The 17,416-nt window shown below is 40.2% G+C and overlaps 1 protein-coding gene across 8 annotated transcripts in view; it reads right to left on the bottom strand.

Annotated features, from left to right (window-relative positions):
• Positions 1-17,416, bottom strand: part of PIK3R3 (phosphoinositide-3-kinase regulatory subunit 3) — a 133,653-nt gene that overhangs the window by 16,852 nt on the left and 99,385 nt on the right. For all 8 annotated transcript variants that reach the window (XM_054544938.1, XM_063721960.1, XM_054545009.2 and 5 more), the window contains 3 exon segments: positions 10,032-10,212; positions 9,176-9,301; positions 5,052-5,194 (listed from right to left, as the gene is read on the bottom strand). In XM_054544938.1, the coding sequence (XP_054400913.1) occupies positions 5,052-5,194; positions 9,176-9,301; positions 10,032-10,212 (450 nt within the window).

Here is a 17,416-nt window from a genome sequence, read left to right as displayed (position 1 = left end):
TGCAATTAGCCTACCTACCTCTGAATCTCTGCCGTCACTTGCTGGGCAAGTTATTTAACTTCTCAGTGCCTTCATTTCCTCATCTGTTTAAAATGGTGATATGGTTTGGCTGTGCCCTCACCCAAATCTCATCTTAAACTGTACTCCCATAATTCCCACATGTTGTAGGAAGGACCCGGGAAGAGATAACTGAATCATGGGGGCGGTTCCCCCATACTGTTCTCGTGGTAGTGAATAGGTCTCACAAGATCTGATGGTTTTATCAGGGGTTTCTGCTTTTCATCTTCCTCATTCTCTCTTTGCCTGCTGCCATCCATGTAAGATGGGACTTGCTCCTCTCCTTGCCTTCCACCATCATTGTGAGGCTTCCCCAGCCACGTGGAACTGTAAGCCTAATTAAGCCTCTTCCCTTTGTAAATTGCCCAGTCTTGGGTATTTCCTTATCAGCAGCATGAAAATGTACTAATTTAGTAAATTAGTACTAGTAGAATGGGGCACTGCTGAAAAGATACCCAAAAATGTGGAAGTGACCTTAAAACTGGGTAACAGGCAGAGGCTGGAACAGTTTGGAGGGCTCAGAAGAAGACAGGAAAATGTGGGAAAGTTTGGAACTTCCTAGAGACTTGTTGAATGGCTTTGCCCAAAATGCTGATAGTCATACGGACAATAAGGTCCAGGCTGAGGTGGTCTCAGATGGAGATGAGGAACTTGTTGCGAACTGGAGCAAAGGTGACTCTTGTTACGTTTTAGCAAAGAGATTGATGGCATTTTGCCCCTGCCCTAGAGATCTGTGGAACTTTGAACTTGAGGGAGATGATTTAGCATATCTGGTGGAAGAAATTTCTAAGCAGCAAAGCATTCAAGAGGTGACGTGGGTGTTCTTAAAAGCATTCAGTTTTAAAAGAGAAACAGAGCATAAAAGTTTGAAAAATTTGCAGCCTGACAATGCAATAGAAAATAAAATTCCATTTTCTGAGGAGAAATTCAAGCCAGCCGCAGAAATTTGCATAAGTAACAAGAAGCCAAAAGTTAATCCCCAAGACAATGGGGGAAATGTCTCCAGGGCATGTCAGAGGTCTTCAAGGCAGCCCCTCCCATCAAGGCCCGGAGGCCTAGAGGAAAAAGGAGTTTCGTGTTTCGTGGGCTGGGCCCAGGGTCCCTGAGCTGTGTGCAGCCTAGAGACTTGGTGCCCTGCATCCTAGCCACTCCAGCCATGGCTGAAAGGGACCAACATAGGGCTCAGGCCATGGATTCAGATGGTACAAGCCCCAAGTCTTGGCAGCTTCCACGTGGCATTGAAGCCTGCAGGTACACAGAAGTCAAGAATTGGGAACCTCCACCTAGATTTCAGACGTATGCAAACACCCGGATGCCCAGGCAGAAGTTTGCTGCAGGGGCGGGGCCCTCATGGAGAACCTCTGCTAGGGCAGTGTGGAAGGGAAATGCGGGGTCAAAGCCCCCACACAGAGTTCCTACTGGGGCACTGCCTCTTGGCACTGTGAGAAGAGGGCCACTGTCCTCCAGACCCCAGAATTGTAGATCCATTGACAGCCTAGACCGTGTGCCTGGAAAAGCTGCAGACACTCAAGGCCACCCTGTGAAAGCAGCCAGGAGGGAGGCTGTACCCTGCAAAGCCACAGGGGCGGAGCTGCCCAGGACCATGGGAACCCATCTCTTACATCAGCATGTCCTGGATGTGAGAGACATGGAGTCAAAGGAGACCATTTTGGAGCTTTAAGATTTGACTGTCCTGCTGGATTTCAGACTTGCATGGACCCTGTAGCCCCTTTGTTCTGGCCAATTTCTTCCATTTGGAACAGTTGTATTTACCCAATGTCTGTACTCTCACTGTATCTAGGAAATAACTAGCTTGCTTTTGATTTTACAGGCTCATAGGCAGAAGAGACTTGCCTTGTCTCAGATGAGACTTTGGACTGTGGACTCTTGAGTTAATGCTGAAATGAGTTAACACTTTGGGGGACTGTTGGGAATGCATGATTGGTTTTGAAATGTAAAGATAAAAGATTTGGGAGGGGCCAGGGGCAGAATAATATGGTTTGGCTGTGTCCCCACCCAAATCTCCTCTTGAAATGTACTCCCATAATTCCCACATGTTGTGGGAGGGACCAAGGTGAAACAACTGAATCATGGAGGCGGTTTCCCCCATACTGTTCTCATGATAGTAAGTTTCACAAGATCTGATGGTTTTATCAGGGATTTCTGCTTTTGCATCTTCCTCATTCTCTCTTTGCCTGCTGCCATCCATGTAAGACGTGACTTGCTCTTCCTTCCCTTCCATCATGATTGTGAGGCTTCCCTAGTCACGTGGAACTGTAAGTCCAATTAAACCTCTTCCTTTTGTAAACTGCCCCAGTCTCAGGTATGTCTTTATCAGCAGCATGAAAATGGACTAATACAAATGGGTACCTACAACAGTACTTACTTCACTGGGTTTTTCTGTTAATTAAATGTGACAATACATGTAAAGGACAAAAACATTCCCTGACATTATCTTGGTAAGCACGCAACAGATGACAGCTATAAGCTTTTCCAACACACAACGTTTTGCTATGCTCTGAATCCTTATGGTAACAACCGTCTACATTATTCCCTTGTCACTCAATATGTGGCTTTATATTACTATTAAAACTTCATAGGCTGGACGCACACCTGTAATCCCAGACTTTGGGAAGCTGAGGGGGGAGGATTGCTTGAGCCCAGGAGTTCAGGACCCCATCTCTACAAAAAGATTTTTAAAAATTAGCCAGTGCAGTGGCATGTGCCTGTAGTCCTAGCAACTCGAGAGGCTGAGGCAAGTGGATCCCTTGAGCCCAGGAGGTTGAGGCTGCAGTGAGCCATGATCATGCCACTTCATTCCAGCCTGGGCAACAGAGCAAGACCCTACCTCAAAAAATAATAATAAAAAAAAAATAGGCTGGGCGCGGTGGCTCATGCCTGTAATCCCAGCACTTTGGGAGGCCAAGGCGGGCGGATCACCCGAGGTCAGGAGCTCAGGACCAGCCTGGCCAACTTGATGAAACCCTATCTCTACAAAAAATACAAAAATCAGCCGGTTGTGGTGGCATGCGCCTATAATCCCAGCTACTTGGGAGGCTGAGGCAGGATAATCACTTGAACCCAGGAGGCGGAGGGTGCAGTGAGCCAAAATCGCACCACTGCACTCCAGCGTGGGCGAGAGAGCGAGACTCCGTCTCAAAAATAAATAAATAAAACAAAACGTTATCATGCTACTTTACTTCCCTCTGCAACAAAACTACAAATCCTTTTCTGTTTCTTCATCGTTAATAATAATTATAATTAGGCCAGGCACAGTAGCTCAAGCCTGTAATCCCAGCACTTTGGGAGGCCAAGGTGGGTGGATCACCTGAGGTCAGCAGTTCAAGGCCAGCCTGGCCAATTTGGCAAAACCCCATCTCTACTAAAAAGTACCAAAAATTAGCCAGGCATGGTGGGGGGTGCCTGTAATCCCAGCGACTCAGGAGGCTGAGACACAAGAACTGCTTGAACCCAGGAGACAGAGGTTGCAGTGAGCCAAGATGGCACCACTGCACTCCAGCCTGGGCAACAGAGAGAGACTCCATCTCAAATAAATAAATAAATAAATAAATAATTATCATTTACTGAAAGCCCATCATGTGCCAAGATATATATTACTTAATTCTCTAGCATTCCAACAAGATATTACTCAGTTTATGGAAGAGAAAACAGACTGAGAAAAGTTAAGTAATTCACCCAAGGTTATACAGCTAATAAATGGCCAATTCAGAATTCAAGCCCACAGTTTTAACCTTTTAAGCTACACTGCCTCACAGCACTTAGCTCTAAACTCATGCCATTAAGCTATACTGTCTCACAGCACTTTAACCATTAAGCTACACTGCCTCACAGCGCTTAGCTCTAAACTCATGCACACAGAAATACACTAATACTGTGGTCCTAATATGAGAAATAATTTTGCTTTTCCATTGCATATTAATTACTTGTATTTATTATCCACTTTAGCACTCCTCAACCCACTATAATCTAGCTTAGTCTTCCAATACTCCACTAAATTTGCTTTGATAGGCTTTCAATATCCTTTTAGTTATCAAATCCATTACTTCTCCTGCCACTCATCCTTTCTGTGTAATTTCATTCTTAGCATCTACCATCAACTACACACCTAAGCCTCCCAAATCCTTTCTATACCAAGTTCCAAATCCAAACAATCAGCTGCCTGCCCCCTAATGAGCTCCATTTGTGTTCTCACAGGAACCTCGAACTCACTGGTTCCAACCCTAAACTCTCCTCATGTACTTCTTATTTTGGTGAAAAACACCATCTTCCAGTCTCTCACACCAGAAATCTAGGAATAATCTTTGACTTCTCCCACACCTGCTGGTCAGGCATGAAGTCCTTAGCATTCCCATGACCTCCCGCTTCTTTTCTGCTACTTCTCTAGTCCAGGCCCTCATTATCGTTTAACCTGATGACCACAACCGTTGCAGTCATGTGCAAGTCAGGCTGGTGTTCCTGTCTACAGTCTTGTTATACTACAATTTATTCTCAGACTACTGCCAAAGTTGATATTCAATTCAAAAAAATATTCAATGAGCACCCCTTATGTACTCCCATACATAGGTAGGTACTAGGGCTACCAGGGAGAATAAGCCACCATGCCTACTCTCAATGAGTTTACAGTTGAGTGGGCATAGCATTCAGTAAATGTTACACTAGAGATCAGGACCAGACACTGTAGGGACCCAAAATACAGCCCCTAAATTGGTCTCTGGAATCAGGGAACAGTTTCTAGAAAAGATGATTGATATATAACCTGAAGTCCTAATGAATAAGCAGGAGTTAATTTGGCAGAATGAAGAAAGAGCAGAGGAGAGAGGAAGTTCAATTTGGTGCCATTATGGAAACAGCAAGTGGTTCCAATAGTAGGGCTGTGCAGTTTGAGGGGGTAAAAGCAAACAAGACAGAAACTATTGGGGAAGAAAAGAAATCCTGTATCACTGATGCCCTTTGGAGGTACTAAGTAGACTTACCGTTCAATCTCCTTTTCATTCCCCTCTCTGCGAAATCGCTCAATATATTCTTTGCTATGTTGTTCTTGTGTGTGACACTGCTCTTCAAATATTTTAATTGTTTCATTAAAAGCTTCGATTGCAGTCCTCTTCATCTGTATTTCCTACAGCAGAGAAAAAGAAAAAACACAGGCTTCATTATCTTTATTATTTTCTTCTAACCTTGGTCTTAAACAAATTTTGTAATTCCAGTTATTAATGTAATCCCATATAACACCTAGTCTTTCAAAAGTCTTTCTCCTTGTTTAGGAGGACTAAAACAAGAGCTTTTATTCAACCCCTACTCTATTACTTGTATGTAAAATACATCATTTAAACTATAAAATAGGCCAGGCGTGGTGGCTTACACCTGTGATCCCAGCACTTTGGGAGGCCGAGGCAGGTAGATCACTTGAGGTTGGGAGTTCAAGACAGCCTGGCCAACGTGGCAAAACCCCGTCTCTATTAAAAATACAAAAATTAGCCAGGTGTGGTGGCGGGCGCCTGTAATCCCAGCTACTAAGGAGGCCGAGGCAGGAGAATCGCTTGAACCTGGAAGGCAGAGGTTGCAGTGAGCCAAAACTGCGCCACTGCACTCTAGCCTGGGCGACAGGGCAAGACTTTGTCTCAAAAAAACAAAAACAAAAAAAGAATCTGAATCACGATTCCCCAAAAATCTTCAGGTTAAATTTTGTTCAGTTTGCTTTTTAGAAAGGCAATAAATATGCATAAGGGTCTAAAAAACTGCTGTCCTGAATGTTTACAATTCTAGAAGTTTTGATGCTTATGGGATAATTCCTACATTATCTAGCACTTACTAGGCTGGGGTGTTTGGTTTTGGTTTTGGTTTTAGTTTTGGTTTCGGTTTCGGTTGGTGGGTGGGCGAGTGGATTGGTTTTTTAAAAACTGTTGCCTAAGCTGGACTTGAAATCCTGGGCTTAAGGGATCATTCCACCTCAGCTTCCCAACTAGTGGAGACTTTAGGAGGGCACCACACACCCAGCTTAAGCATTTGTCATTTTCAGCAATTGATTACTGAGAATCCACTATACAGAAATTACCATCTGGTGATAGAGATTTGTGAAACATGAAGCCTGCCCTCCAGGACTCAGAATATACAGGTGGAACAGATTTCTGAACTCTAATAAGGTTTGGTTTCATGTCATGGAAGAGGCAACCAAGTGATATTAACTAGTTATTTATTGCTTTACAGAGACTTCACAGAGGAGGTGACACTTAAGCTAGGTCTTAAAGAACTGAGATAGAGGAAGAAAATATAGCACTGCACAAAGGAGGCATGGTATAATGTATACATAAAATAACAAGGCATGTTCAAGGATTAGTAATTGCCCAGTAGGGCTAGAACATTAGAGGATTAGCAGATGAGGGAGGCTGGAACCTTGTGATAGTGCATACAATTGAGATTACATCATATATATCTTAATACTAAAAACTAACTAGAATTCCCATATGCCAAATATCTTGGTACTAATTCTACAACTCTTAAATTATAGTGGAGAGCTTTAGCTCCCTTGCAAGTTAGAAATTATAAAGTTCTGACCCTGGATCTTCAAAGAAAACACTAATAATTTAGACTTTATTAACACTGGTAGATATATTGGTAAGTAGAGCAGCAAAGGGAAAAGTATTTGATATCACTACTAAGTCAGCATCTCCCCCATAAACAATGCCACTATACCACTACACCTGCCACCAAAACTACAAACCTACCTGTTCACCTCTTCTCTCCCTTCCCCTCCCTTTATTTACATGTGCTCTGGGTCTTAGCTCCCCTTCCTTTCTGGGTGCTTCACTCTATTGTATAAGCTAGCCCCTTTTACATCATTAACTCTCCCAGTCTAATGATTCCTTCTTAGCAGCATATAAACAAGCTCTGGTAACAACACTTTGAAAAAAAAGCATTCTTATTCCGAAATTCTCTTCAAATCACAGATAAGCTTCTTAAAGAGTTGTTTATGGCTGGGCGCCGTGGCTTACGCCTGTAATCCCAACACTTTGGGAGGCTGAGTCGGGTCGATCACTTGAGGTCAGGGGTTCAAGACCAGCCTGACCAACATGGTGAAACCCCATCTCTACTAAAAATACAAAAATTAGCCAGATATGGTGGCAGATGCCTGTAATCCCAGCTACTCAGGAGGCTGAGGCAAGAGAATCACTTGAACCTGGGAGACGGAGGTCACAGTGAGCCGAGATCATGCCACTACACTCCAGCCTGGGCAATAGAGTGAGACTCTGTCTCAAAAAAATAAGCAAGTAAAATAAAAAATAAAAATAAAAAAAGAGCTGGCCAGGCACGGTGGCTCATGCCTATAATCCCAGCACTTTGGGAGGCCGAGATGGGCAGATCACCTGAGGTCAGGAGTTTGATACCAGCCTGGCCAACATGGTGAAACCCTGTCTCTACTAAAAATACAAAAATTTGCCAGGGATGGTGGTGCACGCCTGTAATCCCAGCTATTCGGGAGGCTTAGGCAGGAGAATTGCTTGAACCCAGGAGGCGGAGGTTGCAGTGAGCTGAGATGGTGCCACTTCACTCCAGCCTGGGCGACAGAGCAAGATTCTGTCTCATAAAAATATCAATAATAAAATAAAATTTAGGTCAATAATGTCAAAAGAATATAACTTTAATGAATATATTTACTAACAACAAAATTAATTTAAATTAGAAATAAATAATATATTTGAAAGTCCCAAATATTTAGAAATTAAAAACACAAGGGGCAAAAGAAGAAATCACAGAAAATTAGAAAATATTAAAAACTGAATAATAAGGAAAACAGTATGACAAAATTTGTGAGATGCATATACACAGTGCTTAAAGGAAAATGTATTGCTTTAAATGCTTATTTTAGAAAAGAAGAAAGTTTTTAAACCAATGAACAAAATTTCCACCTTAAGAAGCCAGGAAAAGAGAAAATTAAACTGAAAGCAAGCAGAAAAAAATTAAAAAGAGCAGAAATTCATGAAATAGAAAGTAAACGCTAAAAAAATCCATTATTGTTATCTACTAGAAAGAGCCCAGGGTAAGTTATTGTTGCACAAAGAATTCACTAGGAATTAAGTCGAATCAACATAGACTAATGCTTCTATAAATCATTTGATATTCAAAGTAATAACCTGTGTTCCAAGAGAATGTACATGAGAAATACAGTTAAATATATTTTCCTAAGCCACTTCTACCCAAATATTATAAAAGGTAAACTTCTCTGAAGATACTCAGCTTCATCAAAATTCCAAACACTTTTGACAAACTATGTAACAACTTAGGGCAAATTAAACCAATCCAAGTCTAGCTAAAAAAGAATCTAAAAAGTAGTCAGGCCTAAGAAGTCCTAGGAAAGAAACTAGATTATTCTACAGAATTTTGCTCTATATCATAAATATGAAAAGTATTACTGGTTATTAAAGTTAATGATCTAAAAACTGTGTAGCTAAGTCTACTAGTAAGCCCACAATTTCCACCTATCAGCTCCTTCTTCCTCAGTAAATCCCCACATGTTAGCTGAGCACACCTGACCAAATAAAAACTAGATTTCTCAGCCTCCCCTACAGCTAGCTGTGACCTGTAGCTAGGTATGGCCATGTGACTTAGTTCTAGCCAGTGGGATAAAAGTGAAAGCAGAGTGTGCTCCTTCTAGGAAGTTGTCTTAAAGATAGAGAACCTTCCTTTCTCCTTCCTATTCTTCCTTCCTGTTTACTAGAATATGGTTGTGATGGCTGATATTAGAGTAAGCCCTCTTCCACAGATAGCAAAGCATCAAGACAGAAAATGCCTATAAGTTCTGAGGACAGTGGAGTTACCCTAACATCCCTGTAGTGCCTATATACACATGAAAGAAAACTAAATTTCTATCTGAAGCCTTTGTTTTTTTTTTGTCACTTGCGACCAGTTAATATTAACTGATACAAATTATATCCTTAACCAATTAAGAAGGGAGGGGAATTTATATCATTAAAGTTTCAAAAAGGCTGTTTAAGCCTTTAAGACATTAAAACAGCTAAAGATCATCAAGTGAATGATAGAAAATTTGATGTAACTAAAACACTGCACACATACTAGTCAAAAACAACATAAATATACCAACCTGGGATGTTCTAGTATATTCTTCATACAGCCTATCATACTCTTTACTCTTCTCCTGATACTGAGAGTGGTATTCTTGCAGTTTTTTACCTACTGCATCAATATTATCTTCTTTTACCAACTGATCCTATACAGGTAAAGAAAAAAATAAAGAATGTTAACAATTCTGATGTGTGACTTTTTCCACATCTATTTTTTAAAGGAAAATATCACCTCAACCATCTATTATTTTTAAACTGTATTTCAACTGTACAACTTTAAGCCACTGTATTAATATCAAGCACACAAATATACCAAATCCTTTGATAATATTAAGATCAGCCTTTAAGTCACATCAAAATGATTAATACTTTAAAAATTAAGAAATGAAGTGGGAAACATAAGTGTAAGTATTTTTATATAAAGGTAACAAGTACATGCAATAAGATATTACAGAAGGGTAGCCACAAAATAAGTTCCAAAAATATCTAAAATCTTAAGTAGGCACTAGGCGCAATGACTCATGCCTATAATCCTAACACTTTGGGTGGTCGAAGTGAGACGACTGCTTGAGCCCAGGAGTTCAAGACTAGCCTGGGCAACATGGCAAGACCCTGAAGTTGTGGCACGCACCTGTGATCCCAGCTACCGGGGAGGCTGAGGCAGGAGGACCACTTGAGCCCAGAAGGTCAAGACTGCAGTGAGCCATATTCATGCCACTGCAATCCAGCCTGGGCAGCAGAGACCTTGTCTCAAAGTAAATAAATAAACAACAAAATGGCTAGTTTTTTTAAACTGATAAGCTTGGTAAATAAAATCAAATAAGGCTGTTAAATAATCACTTGCTCAATAGCTAGCAAGGATTTCCATAATCATACCTGTTGGTATCTGGACACTGGGTACATCAGCTTCACATCAAGTTTGGGATTGTACTGAGCAAGAGATTCATGGTGATAGTGGTTAATGAGCTCCACCACGGAATTAAATGTCAGAGGATCAGAAAAGCCATATTTACCATCCCGGTGATAGATCTTTATTAACTTATTATTGCCTCCCTTCCTGTGAACAACAAGACAACAACTGTGGATTTTTTTCCCCCAAATTCAACTGAACTACTGCTTTCATATGGAGACGTGAAAGTTTGGTGTCACATGATAAACAAGTTTTACTATGTTAATGAGGCTGGAAGGAGTGAAAAGGCATGTTATTGTGTGTGTGAACATATATATATATATTATTCATTTTGCATTGTTTTGTCCATAAAATACTTTGGTTATTAAAGGTCAACATATCTACACAGCATTCAGTATGAACAAATGTAGCAAAAAAAACCACTTAAGAAAAATAAAACAGAAGTAAATTCTATTTTTGTTTATATTCTGAATGAATTTTCAAATTTAAATTCTATCAATATTTTTATCAGGAAGAACAGAAAAAATCTCTTAAGGACCTAAAGATATGTGGTTGTATGTCTCTGCGGGGGGAGCAGAAGCCATCTCTATATGAACGGAATGATAAAAATTTGTCACACAATCACCAACACACTCAAGGTTTTGTTGTTAATGCACAAACATAACTGAGCTCCTTAATCTATGATTTATAGCTGCATAATTAATCTAGAACCTTATATTATTTTGCCTTTTACACTTGCTTATAATTCTCAGAAATGACTCTTCAGGCAATCACAACATGCAAATGATTCAAGTCATTCAACTGTTTTACAAAGTATAGCTTTTGAAGAGCTATGTATATTAGATGAATGTAATTTCATGCTTGGACAGTTCAGGCCACCTTTGTTTACTGAGTCATATCTAAATGGTCTCTTAAAAGATAATTTATAACTAAAGTTTAAAATAGCAATGTTTTGCAAGTCCCATAGGGCATAACCTAAAACCACAGCAGGTTGATTCATAGCAAAATGCTGTACCATTCCCATTCAACTCTTCTTATAGCAGCATGCAGGCTTATGCCCCTATCTCTCTTTATGCCATGCCATTTTATATAAATGGCATTTACATAAAGACGTTTTTGTAAAAGGTCAAACACAGTAAGATTGACCCTATAAGCTGATTTAAACAATGTTTAGGTCAGATTTTAGATGGATGATAAATTATTTCTATTAAATGTACATGAGAAGGACCATCTAATCATATACAGTTACTATAAATGTGTACACTCACACATACAATAATTGCAAGCTGGCCTCTCTGTTAAAGTTAAAAGACATTCATTCATTTAAAATGATGTGCTGAATATCTATGTGCCAGGAATTACACAATGCACTACAGATATATGATAAACAAGCCAGATACAGTCCATGCTCTCATGGAGCTTCCAGTTTAACAGCATAAGGAACATATCTCTGTCTTTCAGTTTATTAAGGAAGATAACAAACTTCTCAAGACAGAACACAAAAATAAACAACTAAATATACCAAATGGTAATAAGTCTATTGGGAAAAAAAATAAAGCAGAGTAAAGGGAAAGGAGTTCTTGTGATAGAGGAATTGTTTGAACTGCTCAAGGAAAACCTCTCTGTTCAGGTGACATTTGAACAGAGTTCTAAGTGAAGTGAGGGAGCTAGTACAGCAGATATGTATGGGAAGTTTCCTAGAGAGAGGTGCGGTAAGGGCATGCTTCGCATGTTCGAGGAACAGCAAGAAGGCCAGTGATGCTGGGCCTGAATGACCAAAAGGGAGAGTAATAGGAGACTAGGTAAGAGATGTAAAAGGAGCTTAGATTATGTAATAACAGTCTGTAGGTTACTGTAAGGGCTTTTACTGAGTGAGATGGGGAGGCACAAAAGGGTTTTCAGTAGAATCATATAATCTATCTTGTGGTTTAAAAGGTTCACTCTAGCTGCTGAGTTGAGAAAAGACTGTTCAAAGGAGGCAGCGGTAGAAGTGGAAAGATCACTTGCGAAAACTTTTATAATGATCTAGGCATGATGGTGTCTTGGATGAGGGTAGCAGTAGTAGAGGTCATAAGAAATAGTGAGATTCTTAATATATTTTGAAGATAGAGCTGACAGGATTTGCTGATGGCTTGGATACGAATATGACAGAGAGACAAGATAAAGATGATTTCAAGGTTTTTGTCATAAGCAATCAGAAGAATGGAATTGTCATTTATTGACATGAAGAAGGCTATTTAAAAAGAATGTGTTTATTCCAGGCACGGTGGCTCATGCCTGTAATCCCAGCACTTTGGGAGGCCAAGGCGGGCAGATCACTTGAAGTCAGGAGTTCGAGACCAGCCAGACCAATGTAGTGAAACCCCGTCTCTACTAAAATACAAAAATTAGCCTGGCGTGGTGGAGGGCACCTGTAATCCCAGCTATTCAGAAGCCTGAGGCAAAAGAATCGCTTGAATCCAGGAGGCAGAGGTTGCAGTGAGCCGAGATCACGCCACTGCACTCCAGCCAGGGGTACAGAGTAAGACGCCATCTCAAAAAAAAAAAAAAAGAGTATGTTTAAAGGGGGAAAAAGTTTGGTTTTAGACACTTTAAGTTTGAGATGCCTACTAAACATTCAAAAGCAGATGATCCAGCAGGCTACTTAAAGAATCTAAAGTTCAGGAGAAAGGTCTGAGCTAAAGATAGAAATTCCAGAGTTACCAGCCGATGTATGTTACTTGACGGTGAGCATAGCTGGACAGAAGAAGAGGTCCAAGGCCTAAGCACTGGGGTATGCCAATGTTTAGTGGTCAGAGACATGGAAGGAAGAACCAGCAAAGGAAACCAAAAGGGAGCAATTAATGAAGTGAGAGGAGAACTAAGAGTGTGATATCCTAAAAACCAATACGTACAAAAGCACTTCAACAAAGAGGAAATTATCAACCAAGTCCAATGATAATTAGGTTTGGCAAAGTAGATATCACTAAATGAACTGACTAAATGGTTTCAGTGAAATGGTAAGGATAGAACCCTGACTGGAATGGATTCAAGAAAATGAAAGAAGATAAAGAAGAAATGCCCAAAGACAAGTGTCTCGAGGAACACTGCTATAAATAAGGGCAGAGAAATAGGAAGTATCAGAAAGAGATATAGCGTCAATTATTTACTATTCTTAAATGGGAAATAATAGAGTATATTTATATGCTGATGGGAATGACTCAATAGAGAGACAAAAATTGTTGATCCAACAAAGAGGACAAGATAATTCCTAGAGTGAGGTCCTTGAGTAGATTAGTGGGATGGGATGGGATCCAGTCTACAAACAGAGAAGCAGACCCTGGACAAGGACATGAACAGTCATCCACTGGAACAGTCATCCACTGGAACAGAAAAGCGGCAGACTATTCACATTAATGTGTAAATATGTTGATAGCTGTGGTAATAGAAGCATGAAGGAGTTCTCGTCTGACTGTGTCCACATATCAGTGAAATTAAAAGCAAGTTCTTTAGTTAAAAGAGGGAAGAAGGGTTGTCCTTTAAAAGAGAAAAAAAGAACATGTGAAATTGTCATTTAGGAAAGTGACGAGGAAGCAGGATGAATGCATTGTGGAAATGCAGAAGTTAAGCTGGGCAGTTTTAAAGGTCACTTAAGGTTAGTGGTCATAATTAATGTGAAACCAGTCCATGTGGTCACGTCCCCTTCTCCACATTCAGCAGCTCAAGTATAGGCAAGGACTAGGTGGAGAACTGAATTTAATACCGTGTTGGAATTTAGTCTGGTGACTACACTGGAGGAAGAGAGGAGCAAGTTTGTTAAGGATATATTCACATGGGTAATTTTAATAATAATGTACCATGGACTCTAAGCACAGATGAGAGAAGGAATGAAGGAATTGAAGGTCCTGCTAGTCCTCCTTGTATCTCAGCACCTAGTCCAATGCCTGACAGATAGCAGATTCTTAAAGATTTGTTAAGTATCCAGATTTTCTACAACAAATACTATTTACCAATTTAAAAAATAAGAGCTATTGAACTGAAAAATCTCTATTTCTTCACTACCTACTACTCTCTGAGTCTGGTTTTACTCTCATTCCTCTCATTTGAGAGTCACCAATGACTTTGAACAAATTCAGACTCTGTCTCCTTCCTTTATCCCAGGACTTCCTTCTCCCTCACTCTCTCCCTTCTTAATATTTCATCCTTCCATAACTTTGATGAAATTATTATTTTCTTTCAACCTCTCAAACCACTCTGTCTCCTCCAACCCTAGTTATTCCCTAAAAAAAAATTTTGCCTTCAGCCTCCACCTTTTAAATTTTATATATTTTTTCCATAAAAATCCCATTTATGCATATGGTAGCTTGACTCTTTCTCTGGCCCTATACTCTCTCCTAAGCATTAAACCTAAATTTCTAGCTATATCCTAGATACATTTTTACCTTGCAGTTCTGGAGCAGCTAGAAGTCAACATCTATCCCCGTGGTGGCTCATGCCTATAATCCCAGCATTTTGGGAGGCTGAGGCGGGCAGATCACCTGAGGTCAGGAGTTCAAGACCAGCCTGGCCAACATGGTGAAACCCTGCCTCTACCAGAAATACAAAAATTAGCTGGGCATGGTGGCACACGACTGTAATCCCAGACTCAGGAGGCTGAGGCAGGAGAATCGCTTGAACCTGGGAGGCGGAGGTTGCAATGAGCCGAGACTGCGTGCCATTACACTCTAGCCTGGGCAACAGAGCAAGACTCTGTCTCAAAAAAAAAATATATATATATATATAAATTATATATATATATATTAAATATATATATAATTTATATATATTAAATAAATATATATAATTTATATATATTTAATATATATAATTTATATATATTTAATATATAAATTATATATATTAAATATATATAAATTATATATATATAAATTATATATATATAAATTTTATATATATATATAGTCTGATCACAATGTCCCTGCCGAAAAAATGCAGTGGTTCTCCCCACCTACCTACAACATTAAATACAAACTCCCAAGTTTTGGAATTCAAGGCCCTCTTAAACATGACCCCTTTCCTACCTCCTATCCCCTACCACTTCTTCTTCACAAACTTTATCTTTTAGCCAAACAAGACTACATCTCACAGAAAGCAGCTATAAAATCTCACCTCCGTATATTTGCTCCTATTGTTACCTATTCCTGCTACTCCCCTCCCACTTTCTACATGTCCAAACCTATCCCCTTCTTCAAGATATTCTGCAAATGTAATCTCTTCTGTGAAGGTCAGTTTTCTACATTCTCTTAACAAAGATATCTCTTTTCCTCCTTTCAGCCTCCAAAGGGTATTGTGTGAACCTCTCCTGCTATTAAACTTTCACTCAAAGCCATTTTCTCATTCCCTTTGTCCTCACTAGATTATATATTCCCGGAGACAAAAGTTTTAACTCATTGTTAGATACCCTGCAGAGTAATTAGCACTGAGTTGCAAGTATTTATTAAATTGAATGAAGATCACCACTCTTCTGCCTTGCAAAAATCTATCAAGGCCTAGCTCAACTGTCATTTCCTGCGAGAAACTTTCTCTCTGTCTTTCTCTCATTAATTCTGTCTTTCATTCAAACATTTACTCAACACCTATCAAACACCTACTGTATGTCAGACCTTGTGATAGATACATGAAAACTTTCAAACATTCTTGCTAATGCTATCAAGTGATGAATGGATAAACAAAATGTAGTATATACATATAGCAGACTATTATTCAGCCTTAAAAGGAATGAAATTCCACAACTTAGTGTGGGATCAAAACCATTTTCCAGATAAATAAGAAGCACATTCATCTATTAAATAAGTATTTATAGCCTGGGCATGGTGGCTCATGCCTGTAATCCCATGACTGGGGAGGCCAAGGTGGGAGGATCACTTGAGACCCTTAATGTGAGACCAGCCTGGGCAACACAGTAAGACCTCATCTCTACAAAGAAATTTTTACAAAATTAGCCACCAGTCATGGTGGCACACCCCTGTAGTCTTAGCTACTCGGGAGGCTGAGGCAGGAGCCTCAAGGCTTCAGTGAACTATGATCACATCACTGTACTCTAGCCTGGGTGACAGAGAGAGACCCTGTCTCAAAAAGACAAATATAAATATATATATACATATATATATATGTGTATATATATATACATATATATATGTGTATATATATATACATATATATATGTGTATATATATATATTTATTTATTTATTAGGCATCCATTCTCTAATGCTTACCCATTATCAGGCACTAATCTAGACACTGGAGATACAGCAATCATTAAACAAAATCCCCAACCTCAGAGAATTTCAATTGTAGTAGGCCAAGACAGACTAGGTGGGAAGGGAGAAGAAAATAGACAGTGAGCTGCCCATACAGCGAATCAGTCAATGCCGCAAGTCTACATGAGTCAGACTATTCTGACTGTTGCTTTGCTTCTGCTGTCTGTTATGATAACCATGTCCACCTTGCCTTTGTCAACTGAGTCCCTTCACTTGGCCTCTGCTACCCTGGGATCCAGTTATTCCCATTGCATTTAAATTTTTCAATTGACTGACTGCAGTTTCCATTTTAAGGTCCGGCCTACAGAGAAGGGCAATCATGGCATTTAGGGATGATGGGGTTCTCCTCACAAATCTGTTTCTCAAAGTACTGCTGAAAAGTATGTGGTCTGAACCCATCCAGTGTGAATAGGTAGATTTTAATTGACTATCCACTGTAGCAACCCAGTCTCCTGCCTAATTTGAATCTCTTCCTCTGTGTTAACCAAGGTAGATCAGACACCTCCAGCTGGCTCACAGTAGGCCATCTTTTCATCCATGTTTCAGCCTACTAACCAAATAAGCTGTTGCCTTTTCTTTTTCTTTGAGACGGAGTCTTGCTCTGTCGCCCAGGCCAGAGTGCAGTGGCGCGATCTTGGTTCACTGCAACCTCCACCTCCCAGGTTCAAGCAATTCCTCTGCCTCAGCCTCCCGAGTAGCTGGGACTACAGGCGGAGGCCACCACATTCAGTTAATTTTTTTTTTTTTTTTTTTTTAGTATTTTTAGTAGAGACAGGGTCTCACCATATTGGCCAGGCTGGTCTCTAACTCCTGATCTCATGATCCGCCCGCCTTGGCCTCCCAAAGTGCTGGGATTACAGGCGCGAGCCACCATGACCGGCCAACTGTTGCCTTTTCTAACTCCCTGAGCCGCAATATTAAATGCAGAATGTGTTTGGTGGGCCAAAAACAAATTCATCCGGGCACAGTGGCTCATGCCTGTAATCCCAGCACTTTGGGAGGCCGAGGCGGGAGGATCACGAGGTCAGGAGATCGAGATCATCCTGGCTA

Source organism: Pongo abelii, chromosome 1, assembly GCF_028885655.2.
Source record: "Pongo abelii isolate AG06213 chromosome 1, NHGRI_mPonAbe1-v2.0_pri, whole genome shotgun sequence".
In the NCBI taxonomy this organism is placed as follows: Eukaryota; Metazoa; Chordata; class Mammalia; order Primates; family Hominidae; genus Pongo; species Pongo abelii.
Note: the sequence above shows the minus strand (reverse complement) of the source record. Positions and strands in the feature narration are given on the sequence as shown.